The sequence below is a fragment of the Labeo rohita genome, chromosome 3 (assembly GCF_022985175.1).
Source record: "Labeo rohita strain BAU-BD-2019 chromosome 3, IGBB_LRoh.1.0, whole genome shotgun sequence".
NCBI classification, from domain to species: domain Eukaryota; kingdom Metazoa; phylum Chordata; class Actinopteri; order Cypriniformes; family Cyprinidae; genus Labeo; species Labeo rohita.
The window spans coordinates 19,219,997-19,236,860 of record NC_066871.1 but is presented as its reverse complement, the minus strand read 5'-3'; the positions used below and the strand labels follow the sequence as shown (position 1 = coordinate 19,236,860).

Genomic DNA, 16,864 nt, shown 5'->3' with positions numbered 1-16,864 from the left:
CAGACAATAGGAACTTGAAAAAGCTTGAACGCTATGCTGGCATTCAGACAACAGTGAGAAAAAGACAGAGGGCTGGAGAGAGAGAGAAAAAGGAGAGAGAGAGATGAAAGCAGCACAGGTTTTTTATAAACCTTAATAGGGGTAATTAAACAAAGTGGGGGTCAGGAAGAGAAAAGCTGGGATGACTGGGGTGAGCTGATAGGGGTAATTATTTGTACTGATTGAAGGTGATTAATTGAGGCTAGTTGTTCAGCTCACTGATGGATCCTCATAAAAAGCAAGAGTCCATTAGAATAGCGAGACTGGACAGAAACAGAGAGAGAGAGAGAGATAATAACCACAGTACTAGTAGGCTGGGATGACACTTTCACTCTTGACAGGACACAATCAACCTGACAAGACAGGGAAGAGTTGCTATTTTGTGTTTCATGATCTGTGAAGTTTTCTCATAAGGAGAATGCACAGACCTGGACTGCTCCTACTGTCGCTGTGCGCCGGCTCTCTGCTGACCCATAGTGGCGCGTTTGGGAATCGAAGGCTGTGCGGGATCCAGCTCGTGGAAGCGCTGCTGCTCGTCTGTGGTGAAAAGGGGCTCTTCTACCAGCCTGGCAGGCGTGTCAGAGAGCACAGTTTCCGTGAGTTTTGGTACACATGCATTTCTGTGCGATAGAGTCAGTCAGCCTTCGAGATCTAGACATCTATCCATGTTTTTTTTTAAATAGCTTTGCGTATCAAACATTAGGACAACCCAGTCGATGTAAATTAAAGTTATTGGGTGAAAAAAGAAACATTCAGTATCTCTTTTTATAAAAAGAGAAAAGAGATAAGGGGAAAAAAGATAAAAACAACCTAAAATCACAGATTTTGTTCAAATAATGTAGTAGTTTTAAAACATACCATATTTATTTATCCACTTTATTTTTCCTGTAAAAGTGGCAGCGGCCATTTGTAAATTTTATGGGTCTGGCTTCCGGTCTTATCCGTGTCTAGCTATTTTCAGTGTTGCCAAGTCCACGCTTTTCTGTGGAATTGGGCTGCTTTAAGACTGTTGTTTTTTGTGTCCGTGGGTTGAAGCGACCCCAATAATGTGATATTTAGCACCAGGAATGCTAATTTTACCAGGGGAACCCTGCCAAAAAACGTGTATTTTACTGCTGGAGTGCGATTTTTACTGCGGGACCCCTTTGAAATGCGATTGGGCTAGTTTTGAGTAACAATTGTGTGGGTTTTACTGTGAAAACCTGGCATATTTTTAACTGTACAAAACCAGTATGGAAGCCCATTTCTGCCAACGAATAAAAAAAATTTAAAAAAGGTAATTGCGACTTTTCATCTCACAATTCTGACTTTTTTCTCAGAATTGTGAGATATAATCTCACAATTGTGTTTTATAAAGTCAGAATTCTGACTTTTTTTTCTCAGAAATGCATCATATAAACAACTGCGAGAAATAAAGACAGAAAAACACGCAATGCTGCTTTTTTTTTTCAGAAAAATGTCAGAATTGTGACTTTATATCTTGCAAAATAAAGTCAGAAAAACATGCAATTTAGACTTTTTTTTCTCTCAGAATTGTTAGTTGTTAAGTCAGAATTGTCAGAAATAAACTTACAATTGCAAGTTATAACGTACAATTACGAGGGCAAAAAAGACCAATATGTTATATCTCACAATTCTGAAAAAAGGGAGAATTATGAGTTTATATCTCACAATTCTAACTTTATTTCTTAGAGTTTATGTCTCGCGATTCTGACTTTATAACTCACAATTGCGAGTTTATATCTCACAGTTCTGAGAAAAAAAGTCAAAATTGCTAGTTTGTGAGAACAAAAAGTCAGACTTGCAATATGTAAAATCGCAGTTGTGGGAAAAAAGTCATAATTGTGAGATAAAAAGTCGCAATTACCTGTTTTGTTTTTTTTATTCAGTGGCGGAAATGGTCTTCTATAGGTTTTGCTGCTTGATATTGCAAATTGGTGTCTTACCATATTATTTTAATCTATTATCTTAATACATTAATAAATACTAAATAATAATAATAATAATAAAAATTAAAAAGTGTCCACATTTACTTACTTGCTTACTTTATTTACCATTTACTTATTTTATTTACCAAACCTATATGACAGACAATTAAACAGAAAGACAGTTACAAAGAAATGTGTTGTCAACTATACAGTTTTGGTGCCCAATCTGCCCATTGTTAGGAAAAAAAAAAACTTACAAGTGTAACAAAGTAGCCTATGATATTTATAGAAAGTTCATTCAGGTCTTTCTGTCTGTGTGCGTTGTGTAGAAAATAGAAAAAGATTTAATTGATTAAAATAATTGAATACTATTTGCATGCTATGCCTGTAGCCTGGACTACTTTTGAATCACACTGCTCGTCTTTCAACAGGCGTCATGATGAGGAACAGCCCCCTCTTCCGGCGGCAGACTGGAGTGGCTGCTCAGAGTGGAGAGAGAGGCACTGCCAGAAGCAGTGTTTCAAAGAGAGGCATTGTAGAGCAGTGCTGTCATTTCTACTGTGACTATTATGACCTGGAGAATTACTGTAACACATAGACAATCTGCTGCATACACCTTGCCTGGGTAATAACTTGCATTATTTAAGTACTGTAGGTCTGGGATATGGTAGGCCTATTTGGGTGATACCATTCATTAATTTATGTACAGCAGTGAATGAAAGATCACTTGAAATGTTAAACAATGGAAATGTTTATGATTAAATGTTTGCATACATTATAAAAAAATCTGAGTGTTTTTGTTTGTGTTTCACAATACAAAGAGTAAGATGTTAGGATGTTGATTGTAGGCCTGTTTAATTATTATTATATTCCTGTAACTCAAACAGAAAAAAACATGGCGCTAGCAACACCAAAGAGATGGGTTTGATTCCCAAGGAATGCACCTGCGTACCTGCCACGTAATTCAAAAACAATAAAAGCGCATAAAAAATTAAAGTATTATTAAAAAGTATTACTGAAAACAATATCTTTATGCACCAAAAAAAATCTGGATAGTTTTCATGATAGTTTTAGTGTTAACTTTTTTAACTTTCAAAAGAATACTGCAGTTTTATTTAAAAAAAAAAAAAAAATAGTGCCAAACAAAACCTCGTTAATATTCGGCTTCATTTTTAGAATAAGACGGTATAATCGTACTACATTAGTAAACTATGTCGTACTTACTAAACAGTACTATTTAAAAAAAAAATAATAATAATATAATGAACTGTGATCATTTAAACCCTAAATTACTTTGTAGATGTTCTACTTTCTAGTATATTTCTGTCATTACGTAGACATTTCCATTCACCTCTACGTCGTCGCAACGGAAGTAGTCTTTGATGAAAAACACCATTTCCCATAAGCCCATGCCGGCAGTTTCACAGAAGGGAAAGCAAAATGGCGGAATCGGATGGGATGGGCCTCTTATTGTGTTCCTTAAAGAAAAATGTTTCGTGCCTCTGCGTGTCGTTTTAAAGTTAACAAAAACACTGTGGCGGGTTTTAGCAGGTCATCAGCTTTGGGATTTATCAGCCGGCTCATCTCTGCACTATGAAGGTAAACGGCTCTAATAGCTTGACTAACTTAGCTAGCCAGCTAACCCCTGTGGACGACAAATTGTAGGCTATAAATAATTGCTGCTAGTGTGAGAAGGCTGCTTTAAACGAAGAACAGATAAGAAGTCCGCTAGTAATACTCAGTGCATTCAGAATGCGACATATAGTCTTGCTGGTTATTTTATGACAGTTAACAAGTGAGTCCATAGGTTGGCAAACACTGCAGTGGAGCACACGTACTAGATAGCATCGTCTGTAGCATCATCTTACATCAGTTTCATTCACTGAAGGCGATCAGTGCTGTCACTGAGTCAAGAATCGAAGTCACGGTGTTGGATGTCAATACAGATCAAGCTTTCTCATCAGTTTATAAGAGTAGTCAAGCTCCCCTGAGTGCTCTTCAAGTTACAGGCAGAGATTTAATGCAGAAGTAGTTTTGTCTCATCTCTCAGATATGATTATCATAACGGGTAAAGCTTTCTGTACAATTTTATTGTAATCTTACAATAGTATTGTCTGCTGCGTGTAGATGGGAACAGATGGACAGGCTGAAAAGGACAAAGGAGAAATTGTGCCGGGCAAGGTAAGTGACATATCATTTAATTAGTACAGGAGCAATTTGGATAGTCACTGATCATGTACTGTAGGCGATCGGCATGCACAGTACTCTCTGCAGTTAATATCTTCTGTCTTGTCTTCTTGTAGTCGCAATCTGAACAATGTCCTGATGAAGAGGAGGAAGTGGAGTCTAGAGCAGACAGAAGGACAGCTGGCTTAAGATGTTTCCAAGGAAACAGAGAGACCTCAGAGGATGAGCCTAGTGAACTGGTAAAATTATTTAGGCAATTTACATAATTGTAAGTTATTAAGTTAAGTCCTGTTACATGCTTTGAAATCGGTGACCCTTGAACCATTTTTTTTTTGTTACACTCTTTTAGGGGGCTGCTGTTGTTACTACTTCTGAGCCTGTATTTCTTGTGCCTCTGCTCAGCTCACAACCTCAGTACCTGGACTGGTAAGTGCTTAGGTTTGCTTTTTATGTACTTTGAGGGATGTGAGTGTTGTGTCTTAGGCCATGTCCACACTAATACATTTTCTCTCCGTTTTGGCCTTCCGGCTACACTGAGACAGTGTTTTTGGTCAACAAAAATGAAGCTTTTTGAAAACGCTCTCCAGAGTGGATAAATTTGAAAGCGCCTTTTCGCGTTGCAGTGTGGACTGTGAAAACGTTGGCTTTTGAAAACTATGACGCATGTTTAGTCATGTGACGCATATTGTACCAATAGATATCTATGTTTATGCTGGTAGTTGTGGCTGTTATGTGCTATTCACTTCTACACTGCTGCTAAAGATATATTTGTATGCTCTTCACATTACAGTCCTAAAAAGATGACAGAAAATGTACTCGGTTGCTGTCCTGACTCATGCAGCTAAGCGTGAGGGCAGCTGCTTTTTAGATTAAACATGAGAGCATGCGACATGGATGCGTCAGTGAATTATGAGATATTTCCGTAAATAAATTGATCCTGCCAAGAATTGCGTTAAAACTTCTTATGTCTGTTCCATCTGTATCATCTAAGTGAGTTTTTACGCATGCGCAGTATGGTGAATTTAACGTTTTCCGCGTTTCAGTGTGGATGAGAAACTTTTGGAAAACGCTTGAAAATACTAGTGTGGACAGAGAGCGTTTTAAAACAAAAACTCTGTTTTCAAATGTGTCTGGATTCATGTAGACGTAGCCTTAGTGATGTACTTGTTGATTGCTTGTTGAAGCAGTGTTTAATCGCCTGTGAAAGGTGCTGGCCTATAAAGAAAAACCGTTTTACACATGACTGAGTGTCATATTGCGTATTTCATTGGTTCATATTCTGTTTGTTGGGAGAGTAATCAGATAGTTTTTTTTTTTCCTTCTGTATTGAAATATTATTTGTTCTGAATTTGTTGTAATTTTAATTATTATAAGTGTGTAGTTTGTTTTGGCACTTTAAAGGGATAGTTCACCCCAAAATAAAAATTTTGTCTTTGTTAGTAATTGTTTAATTACTTATCCTCATGTCGATTCAGACCTTTAAGACTTTCGTTCATCTTCGTAACACAATTTATATTTTTGATAAAATCCATAAGCTATCTGACCCTGCATAGACGGCAACATAACTGACACGTTCAAGGCCCAGAAAGGTAGTAAGAACATCGATAAAATAGTCCATGTCACTTCAGTGGTTCAACCGTAATGTTATGAAGCTACAAGAATACTTTTTGTGTGCAAAGAAAACAAAAATAACAACATTATTCAACAATTTCTTCTCCTTCGTGTCAGTCTTCGACAAAAAGTGTTCTCGTAGCTTGAAAAAATTTGAGGTTGAACCATTGATGTCGCATTGACTATTTTAACAATGTCCTTAGTATCTTTTTGGGCTTTGAACTTAGTAGTTGCGTTGCTTAACACTTAAAAAAGTTAATAAAATTTTGCATTATTTTTACTTTTTTTTTTTTTTCTCAGGGGCAGAGAAAATGTCAACAGTGCAAGTAAAATTCTGAAATACTGGCTTAACCGGGTCAGCCGGAAAATAAATTGTTTTGAGTTGTGTTGACAGTGTAACTGAACAACTATAAACTTTCTCATATTTTTTCTTCTCCTTTAGTGACTTTGATGTGGAGCTAACAGCAGAAGTGAAAGTAGAGAGTGGCGCATCTCTTGCTTTGTTGACATCTGTTACCCCACATCTTGGTTACCAGAAGCCAGGTAGGTTTAAATCCATAGCTTGCCTAAGATAATGTAAATAAATTAGTCAATATTTGAAGTGGATCAAAAAAGTTGTCCTAAGACGAGAGCGGGTATTGTTTTGGTTTCAGGACAACTTTGAACTTTTTTGATCTACTTGTTGACTACTGTAGTACTGTGTGATCAAACTAATTCCTTTATTTTCACTGTCTTTCTTAGGGTCCTTCTTAAATGAAAATGTTTGCTTTCCACCATCTTTAAGGAAAAAGAAAGTTTCTATAGACAGTTTTTTGCCTTCAGGCTCTTTTCCTGGATGTTACTCAAGTGTAATTCAAGCCTTGGGACAGATGCAACTGCCCTATTCCCTTAAAAACTCTAATAGTGTTGTAGAGATGGCCAAAAGCCCTCTCCCCTCATCACCCTCCAACTCACCATCATCTCCTTCGTCTGCTCCCTCTTCCCCCTCCTCCTCCCCCTCATCGTCATCTCCTGGTGGAATGGGTACAAACTACCGTGAGGATGAGGACAGAGGCCATGCTGGAGACAGCAGGGTCAGCAAAGGAACTGGAGACTTTGTGACCTCCACTTCGTCCTCTATGGTGCCATCATCAATGCCTGTGCCACCTTCTTCTTCTGATCCCTCACTCCATACATCTTCATCATTCACACATCCATGCAATGAAGGACAGAGCGAGAGTTTAGAGAATGACATATACGACCCCTTTCACCCAACTGAGGGTGAGGGGGAGAGAGACCGGGCATCCACTGAGGACGAGGAGGAGGAGGAAGAGGTTGATAAGTATGATCCATTTGAACCGACAGGTTCTCCGGCCTCTGAAACAGAGGAGGAGAAAAGATGTGTGGATGAGGAGAATGAAGGAGGGAGCAGCATTAATAGCGAAGTGAATGCCGGGAAAGCTGAAAGAGCATTGGAAATGGGGACACCTGCTGGCACAGAGGTGGGTCCTCCAGATTCAACAGAAGTTGACGCTCCATCTTCGATGTTCAGTGATTTACCTTTAGAACTCAACAGCAAGCGATCCATCAAAGACAGAATAAGGGAACAAGGGAAAAATCAAAGAGAACAGGGAACAGACTCTGAGCACTCTGAGATAGAAGAAGGAGAGATAGTGGGAACCAATGAAAGAGGAAGAGAACGAGTGATTGAGAGAAGGAGAGAGGTGTTGCTTCCATCTTCAAGCAGTCCATCTTACCTTCAATCAGGTGTCCCAAAACCTGAGAGGATCTTACGGGTTTTAGAGGGTGATGGGTTTGTATCTGTTCGTGCTGATGAAGAATGGGAGAGGGAACCAGTGGCTTCTGTGGGAGTGGGAGATCTGAGACGAAAACTGACAAGTAGGAGGAAAGAGAGGTTCAGATCATGCCCTTCTTCTGCATCCATATCCCCGCCACCTGTCCCTGTTTTGCCTTTGCCCTCCCCTTCCTTTCCCAATTCTCCACCTCTATCCACTGAAAAAGGGAGGAGTCGCAAATCCTCCAAGAGTTCAAAAGACAGGGATAGACGCAAGCGGAAAGAGGGAAAAGGAGAGAAGGAAAGGAGGAAAAAAAGGAAAGAAGGAAAGGAGTCAGGTGAAGGTAAAACAGAAAGCAAAGAGAGGGACCGTGAAAAAAGAATTGTGAAAGAGGACAAAGACAAGGATAGGGATAGAGGGAGAAGCAGCCGAAGTGATAGTCACAAGAGGAAAAAGAGACGCAGGAGCACTCCAGAACATTCCTCCCGCTCCCACTCCCAGAATGCCTCACGACACACACACAGTCGGAGATCTTGGTCCAGCCACTCTGAGGATCGCCACAAAGACAGAGACCGAGATAAAGAGAGGGAGAGAGAGCGAGAAAGGAACCATGAAAGAGACAGGGATAGGGACCGGTGGCGAGATGACAGGGATAGGGAGCGAGACAGAGACTCCAGAAGAAGAGATGAACGAAGGAGAGATAGGGATGATGACATCAGGAGGTCAAGCAGCCGAGAGAGAGGCAGTACAAAGAGGAGCCAAGGAAGCAGTGACAGGAGAGACAGAGAGACTGACATGGTTAGAGACAGAGACCGAGACAGGGACAGGAGAAGAGATATTAGACCTGTTGTTCCCCCGTCTATTCAGGATCTCAATGGCTCTGATCTTTTTGCGATTAAACGTACCATCACTGTTACCACCACTACAACGACCACCACAGTACCAGGTTCACCACCCCGTAGCCAACGGCGCTCCCGCAGCCGATCCCAGAGCTCAGACAAGCATCGTAAGAGGAAGAAGAAACGAAGGAGAAGATCAGATGATGAGGAAAGGAAGGATGACGAGCACAGGAGCAGGTCCCAACCCACCTCCCTTACGCCTCCTCATTATCATGGATATGAATCAGACCGTCTTTCGGATCGTCCTGATATAGATATGCTCTCTTTGGATGGGGAAGCACTGGATTCAGACTATCCTTCACTAGAGGACTCACCACTACTTCCTCCTCCTCCCGAGCCTCCTCTACCCAGTCCTAAAATTAAATCCGGAGCACCCAAAACTCATCCCGGCATCATCTAAAGAAGAAATCCAGATCTAGCAAGACAGTTGGTCAGTCTGAGTCCACCTCCTCCTCTTCTTCTCATAGACCAAAAGCCAAAAGTAAGAATCTTCTGTCATCTCTCTCACCACCTCTTTCTGCATCCTCAGGCAACACCACCTCCCTCCAGCCCACAGCGTCCTCATCCACTACTAAGCGAGGACGGAAAACCGGCAAGGAAAAAATAGGGAAAAAAGATGCTGGGCGTTCTGGCAGGTCCAAGAAACTCAGTGGTGGTAGCAGAAAGGGTAAGCTCCAGTCTAAAGTCTCTGTCCTGGTGCGTGAGGGTGTTAGCAGCACAACTGGGAACTCTGGAAAGTTAGGCCTTGACCTCCTTGGACCTGGTGGTGTTGTAAGTGGAGCTTCAGGGCCCTCAGTTGTTGGTGGGTCGATTGCTGTGGTTTTCCGCCGAGACAATGAAAGCCGATCACCGTTTCTTAAGCCCTGCTCGGAGACACTGGCTCTTCCTGGGAGAGGCAAAGACCCAAGTAAAACTGGGAAACAACATAACATACTCGGGCCTCCATCATCAACAAATCCGAGTGCACTAAAGTCGAAGAAAGCCAAGCCAAGCTCTGCTACATCCACGTCTTCATCTGCCTCTTCCCCAACTTCCTCACTGGCAGCGAAACGTAGAAGGAGGCCTGGAAAGAAGCCCAGAGAGAAAGGGATAAGTGTGGATGGAAGTGATTCTAAAGGCGTTAATAGTAATTGTAGCACGGTTGGTGGTGGGTGGCCTGGAGTGTCAACAGAAATGCAGCCACTGGTTGGGGTTGGATCCAAGCCATCCAGTCCTCCTTCAGCTCTTCCCGGTCCCACCCCCTCCTCCTCTTCATCATCTTCTACTTCCTCATCAGCAAGTATTCTTCCTCCATCCTCCTCACCACCACACACATCCCCGTTGTCTTTGCCTCCATCTCGAGATACTAGAGAGTCATCCCCAGACTCTCAAACTGTTGATAGCAGCTGCAAGACACCAGAGCCTTCATTCCTCTCAGAGGAGGGCCCTGGTCAGTCCAAAGCCTTGTCTTTAACACCCTCAAAGTCCCCTGCCAGCCCTCCCGGTCTGCTGTCATCACAGATCAGGGGCGATACCATAACTCAGTCCACTTCCAGTGCTAAACCTCTCCCACCAGATGATCAGAAGGGCTCACCACCATGCTCTACTTCAACAGCTTTGGTGTCGGCCTCTGTCTCTCATTCCAGTGCTCCTCTGGCAAATGACCCTTCTTCATCCTCCTCTTCTTCAGTATCCTCATCTTCTGTTAACAAGCCACCACCACCTCCGCCTCCACCCCCATCAGCCCCGCCATTACCCTGGAGTCTACAAACTGGAGTGGACTGCACTGCTGGAGGTGTTTTAGCATGTGAGTGCTTAAGTAATTTCCTTTTGACATGCATTTTGAATTTATAGTGGGATTAATAACCATAATATTCTGCTGTTAAATTACTTTTCAGTGACAGCTCTCCTCTTCAAAATGGAGGAGGCCAATATAGCCAGCAGAGCCAAAGCACAAGAGTTCATCCAGGCAACAAGCCAGGTAAAGTCTGTGATATTATTAAGGGGTGGTCACATTATACTTTTTGTTCCATTGACTTCTATTTTTATGAATGCAAATTCAGGAGAATGGGAACAGAAGCTCATGTGAAGCAGTTCACAAAGTTCAAGTCTAGTGAATTCTGACCTGCAATTTCGTATCATATGAAGACATGGCCAATAGAAGATTTATGTCACACCTTGATCTCTTAACTGAATTAAAAGAAAGCAAACTTTAAAACTGCAAGATTGCATCACTGTTACATAAAAAGAGAATAGATATGCATTTTTAAAAATAAAGAGTGTTCTTGTTCTTTGCAGTGTCTGCAAAAATTGTGCTTGTTTTGAAGTCTAGTGTGACTGCCCCATAATTTTTATTTGAAATAATATTGCTTTTCCTTATACAGTGATTCCAGAATAAATCTGTATTCTGTTTTAAAGAAGCTTTACCAAAGGCCTTATGTCTAGCTGATTGACAGTTTCAATTACTATTGATTGGGAAGTAAATTAATTAATTATTTATAGGGTTAGTTCACTTCCAGAATAAAAACTTCCTGATAATTTACTCACCCCCATGTCATCCAAGATGTTCATGTCTTTCTTTCTTCAGTTGAAAAAAAAATGAAGGTTTTTGAGGAAAATATTCCAGGGTTTTTCTCCATATAGTGGACTTCAAGGTAAAAAAAAAAATGCAGTTTTAGTGCTGCTAAAGGGCTCTACACAATCCATGCTGAGAAAAAAGGTCTTATCTACTAAAACAATTGGTCATTTTCTAAAAGAAAATTGTATATACTTTATAACCAGTCTTGCACTAGCTCAACTTCACACATTTTGTAGTCACGTTGGAAATGTCATGCGTGATGTAGGTGGAAGTTCAGACCCAGTGTTTACAAAGCGAACTTGCAAAGAAAGTCAGATGCCCTTTACAAAATAAGGTAAAACAACAATGTCGGATGATTTTAAATTTGGAGCAGAAAATTAGATGGATTTAATCCGTGAAGTCACAGGCACACATTGCAGATTTAGTGCGAGATGAGCATTTGTGGTTAAAAAGTTTTTGTTTTTGTTTTTTTGAAAATGACCAATTGTTTTGCAAGGATAAGACTCTTATTCCTTTTGCTGGGATTGTGTAGAGTTATTTGAAGCTGCATTGAAATTTGGACCTTCAACCTGTTGATCCCCATTGAAGTCCACTATATGGGAAAAAAAAATCCTGGAATTTCTTTTTGACTGAAGAAAGAAAGACACGAACATCTTAGATAACAATGGGTTGAGTAAATTGTTAGGAAATTTTTATTCTGGAAGTGAACTAATCCTTTAAAAGTGAAAAATAAAATTGTAAGATTCTCCCCTTCACTTTGCACAGATTCTCTCTCAGGCCAATCAGAACCAGTCGCAGCCACACCCTCCTTCGTCATCCTCATCTGTCTCATCACAAGTTCCTCCACCTCCGTCACATGCTCCACCCCCAGGACCCACTCCTGCACAGTTTATTCTCCACAGCTCTGTCCCATTGGTTGGTTGTACCAAAACTCCTCCCTCACACTTGCACCCTGGACTCTCAATGGGTGGAGGCTGTGCTCAAACTCCACCGCCTCCATTGCCAGTGGGAATGACAGGGCCAACAGGGGGCAGCGAAACGGGCTGGGATAACGAAAGTAAAGACCCTGACAAGGTATCAGCACTTTACTCTCTTTAATTCACCCAACAGGTCTTTTTTATGCGTCCTATACATTTCTGTACCTTTGTAAATAGTGCTTTGAATTTAAATCACTTTAAAGTTCAGGTGCAATGTGAATGCAAAGACTGGTTTTTAATAGTGTTTTTTTTAAATGTGGGCCAAACATTAATTTAAGGCCAAAAAGTTATCATATGATAATTTAGTTTTCTTGCTTCCTATTTCAGATTGTGACTCTGGACCACAAAACCAGTCATAAGGGTCATTTTTGTAGATTTATACATTGTATGAAAGCTGAATAAATAAGCTTTCCTTGATTGTTAGGATAGGACAATATTTGGCAGAGATACTATTCGAAAATCTAAAATCTAAGGGTAAAAAAAAATAAAAATATTGAGAAATATTGAGAAAATCGCATTTAAAGTTGTCCAAATGAAGTTCTTAGCAATGCATATTACTAATCAAAAATTAAGTTTTGATATATTTACAGTAGGAAATTTACAAAATATCTTCATGGAACATGATCTTTACTTAATATCCTAATGATTTTGGGCATAAAAGAAAATTTGAAAATTTTGACCCATACAATGTATTGTTGGCTATTGCTACAAATATACCCGTACTACTTATGACTGGTTTTATGGTCCAGGGTCACAGTTAATTGCATTTGGATCAATGTTGTTGTTTTTTTTGGCCAAATCATGCAACCCTATCTATAAGAATCTAAATCAGTTGTTTTTGGTAGTATCTGAAGAAGCTCCACACCCAGGAGAGGGCAGTAGAGGAAGTCAAATTGGCCATCAAGCCATACTACCAGCGTAAAGACATCAACAAAGACGAATACAAGGATATCCTACGGAAAGCTGTGCACAAGGTAAATATGACTTAAAGATTTCCGGCATGCGATACTGTGCTACTAACAAATATCTGGAAAGCATGACTAAATCTGTTTGGTTTTTTTTTTTTTTCCTCACAGATTTGTCACAGCCGAACAGGTGAGATAAACCCAGTTAAAGTGAGTAACCTGGTCAAGCTCTATGTCCAGAGGTACAAGTATTTCAGAAAGCATGGCCGCAAGATGGACGAGGAGGAAAAAGAGGACAGAGAGTCTGCCGCGATGCATTCCTCAACATGATTGGACAGAGACTGTTTATTTCTCTCCATCTGGTCGAACAAGTTTGCGAAATCTCCTCCCCTGCACGTGTTTGGGCCCACTATGGCTATTGAGTGACAGTCCTTTGTTATATTGCTCTGTTGCCCCTATGTGTTGACATCATGTAAACTTGAGTACTCCACCCTCCTCCCCGTCTCTCTTTCTTGTCTTGCTATAAATATGTATGAATATAGAAAATGTGGTATGACATAAAGTATACTGAACGAATTCTAAAGTATACAATGGAGAGGGAGAGATAAAGATGGCACACACACACTTTCTTACACATGTTCAACCTGTATATACTTTAAGTACACTACATGGGTGTTCTTTCTTCCTCTCTCCCTTTCAGAGAAGGGTGCACATTTTAAATAGTCTGCTAGCTTACACATTTATTACTATTGAGGTTTGGAGAGTGAAAGAATGAATGAAAGGGCTGAGAGCAGTGTGTTAACGTTCCCCGTCAGATTTCCTTAAAACTAGGATTGCAAGTGCAACCTGATTCTTCTCACTGTGTCAGAGAGCATTCATTTGTAGAGGTGCTACTCAGACACATAACACATTTTCAGATTTTGAGACAGCTATGGAATAGAGGATATGTATCGGTTCCATCTCTCATAAGACAGTGAATGTGTATATACATGGAGCTGACTGATGTTTGGTGACCTTTGTTTTGTTTTTGTTTTATACTTCAATTATAGACAGCTGAAATTTAAAAGTACTCTGACAAGATGTCATCACCTAGCTAGAGGATTTGTTTTACCCAATCAAAGCTTCATATAATATAACTGAATTGGCAGAAGACAGTCAATGGAAGAGGTACTACAGTGTGAATTTGAATGGTTGAGATAAATGCATGTGTTTTGGATTTTATTTGTACTGAAGAAAACTGTAGTGATTTTGAAGGTCACATGAGAGATAAACTTGTGCCCTAACTTCCAAATGAAGACGTCCGACTCTTTTCTTGATCAAACCAACAGATTGATGAGCATAAAAGCAGGAGTTTACCATAATTTGTGATTTATTTCTTACCAGTTTTAGGTGTACGTATGACTTATCTAAAAGCTTGCCATATTATTGAGTTACACACTAAAATCTTATATAGTACAGACATTAGTTTGCGTCTTTGCTATCATAATGAATTTATGCAATAGTTATGCAATTTGCAGTTTACATAAATGCAAACAAACAAAATTAAATTATGTAATGTAACTACACTGTAAGGGGAAAAAAAACAGATAATGTCTTACAGAATTTTTTACGGAATTTACAGAATTTTTGTTAAACCATAGAACATAATCCAATTGGTAATTCAAAATATGGGTAAAACACCTTTTAAAAAATACTGAAAATTCCTTTGTATTAACGGTACATTGGACCATATTTTTACATACTTTTTTTTAGTGTCAAATGTTACAAATGTAGCAAGTGGGACAGTGCTTTTTCATAGAGAGATTAGGGAGACTAAACCACAATGGCAGTCAGTTGTTAGAAATGTAGAAATATGCATAGCTTGAGGGTGAAAGCCTCCTTGAAATCCGCTGAAGACAAAACAAGGACTGTCTAAAAAGAGTATTGAAAGGTAAAATACTTAAATTGTCCATACAGATTTCAGTAAACTAAAAATCACGGACGAACTGAATTCAAGTACACCAGTTTAACACTTATTTGAATAGGTGAGGGCTAGTGTAAGGATAGTTTGTTCATTTGTAGACAACAGGCAACTTTTAATTCTATAAATAATGCTTTGTTTTGATTAAGAACTATGTTATACATTGATGCCATTAAAGTTTGTTAAATATTACACAACATAATTATTACATTGCGTAATATTAAAATCCAGTTCTGAGAAAGTGGAAATGCACTTGGTAACTAATTAACTTTTGGCAGTGGCCATTAGCACTAAGTGTAAGTAGCGATACAGGCTATTTACATTAAGTGTAAATAGCAATTGGATGCTTATTTACATTAAGTGCAAATAGCAATGGACTCTATTTACACTAAGTGAAAGTAGCATTTTTTCTTAGTGATAGATGCTATTTATACTAAGTGCAAATAGCTATAAATTGTAATTACACTATGTTAAAATAGCAGGATTTTGTGCTATTAATACTGCTTATTGCAAATGGTGCAATTATCTGCCCCTCAGTATTGTAGTACATTATAAAACAGTTTGCAATAGTAATGTATTAAGTGTAAACGATAATTTTATTTGCACTTAGTGTAAATGGACAGTCTGTTGCTTTCTTTTTTTTTTTTTTTTTGTCCTCTAAAGAGTTTTTGCATGCACATGGTAGCAATAAAGTGGACATAAAGATTTCCAAAAGGACATTGAAGCTGATGTCCTCCATCATGATGACCTGTTGCTGAATTTAAACAGACCTGTAGGGGAGAGCGGGATGATTCGAGCCTGTGGGGAAGTTGAGCCACCCCTTGTTTCTAGGAAACCTTAAACAAAATTAGGTGATATGACCACACGTATTTTAAGAGTAACCCATTTTACCAACCCTGTGATGGAGAGAGGCACAAGGAAATTATTGGTAACTATATTTAAGTTAATTTGCTGTTCACAGTGATTTTTGTATGTTCAAGGACATACTTGTTGTGTCTGAACAATTATAGACAAATCTGAAAAAATATCACATATGTGTTTGTGCTTAGAAGGTTATAATATAATGTGGATCCTAACCCAACATCTTGAGTCACAGGTGTGGAAACTCCCTGGATGAATGGTCAGTCCATCACAAGTCTCGCATGAAGATTTTCAGGTCATTTTTGTTGAATTTGTCTTCCTTTAAAATAGCATGAGGTGAAAATGTTGTTTTATTTCAGCATAATCACTGGCAATTAATCACTGGCAATATGGCTCAGTTTACCTCTCACTGGGGGAAAGTTGAGCCAAGAGACCACAGTTTATTTTATATCCAGAGTGATTATTCTCAAGGATGCACGGCATCCTGAAATATGTACATATTTAAGGTGGACCCATAACTGCCATGTGCTTGCTTTAAATATGTTAAAAGTAAAAACCAGCCCAACTCATCCTGCTGTATATACACTGCATTATACATTTAAGTGAAATAGGTACTATACAGTCATCTGAGCTATAGTCACCACTATGGGCATAGACCTTATAATGAAGCGAGTCCTGATCCAGATTTTCCATAGTGTATAGGCTAATTATAACTTCATTATATGGTGGTGGAAGGGAAATGTTTATTGCTAACTGTGAACATTCCCACATCTTCATCATGTGTTGAATTAGTGCATTTCATTGTCATGTTTTGGGCTGTACTAATCGGGCGGACCGGGAAAAACATTTGCAGTACTATAAACTGCCAAAAGTTATAACAAATCAAGGAGAAGAGAACAAAAAACTGTCTGAGGAACAAAATGTGTTTGTGGTTGGCCAAACTGAACCAGAATTTCCAGGGCAAGAATCTTGACATCATTCATGCTTGTTCTTATCAATTCCGGTCAGGAAGGTTAAACATTAGGCTAATATCTTAATTAATACTGCTTGTACATATCTTTACCACCTAGTAGCTTTAGTTTGTCAAACTATTGCACCCTTTACGGCTTACTAAGTCCATCTCTATATGATTTAGCAGCTTACACACATTTTTTTCCATGGTTTA

The 16,864-nt window shown here is 39.4% G+C and overlaps 2 protein-coding genes across 2 annotated transcripts; both read left to right on the top strand.

Moving 5' to 3' along the window:
* The first annotated feature begins 318 nt into the window (after positions 1–318).
* On the top strand, positions 319–2,565 carry LOC127163542 (insulin). The gene is made up of 2 exons (XM_051106811.1): positions 319–635; positions 2,399–2,565. The coding sequence occupies exons 1-2, from the start codon at positions 458–460 to the stop codon at positions 2,563–2,565; spliced, it is 345 nt and encodes a 114-aa protein (XP_050962768.1). The 5' UTR covers positions 319–457.
* An 807-nt stretch (positions 2,566–3,372) lies between these two features.
* On the top strand, positions 3,373–14,173 carry scaf1 (SR-related CTD-associated factor 1). The gene is given in 11 exon segments (XM_051106774.1): positions 3,373–3,566; positions 4,095–4,148; positions 4,271–4,393; positions 4,504–4,580; positions 6,208–6,308; positions 6,507–8,818; positions 8,821–10,225; positions 10,317–10,399; positions 11,762–12,070; positions 12,819–12,947; positions 13,050–14,173. Coding segments are annotated over 11 exon segments (4,758 nt in total). The 5' UTR covers positions 3,373–3,560; the 3' UTR covers positions 13,209–14,173.
* The last annotated feature ends 2,691 nt before the right edge of the window (positions 14,174–16,864 follow it).

Excerpts from the sequence above, each read along its gene's own strand:
- LOC127163542 (XM_051106811.1), top strand. The coding sequence starts at position 458 with ATGCACAGACCTGGACTGCTCCTACTGTCGCTGTGCGCCGGCTCTCTG. Across the intron at positions 636-2,398 it reads TGTCAGAGAGCACAGTTTCC|GCGTCATGATGAGGAACAGC; the intron begins GTGAGTTTTGGT and ends GTCTTTCAACAG.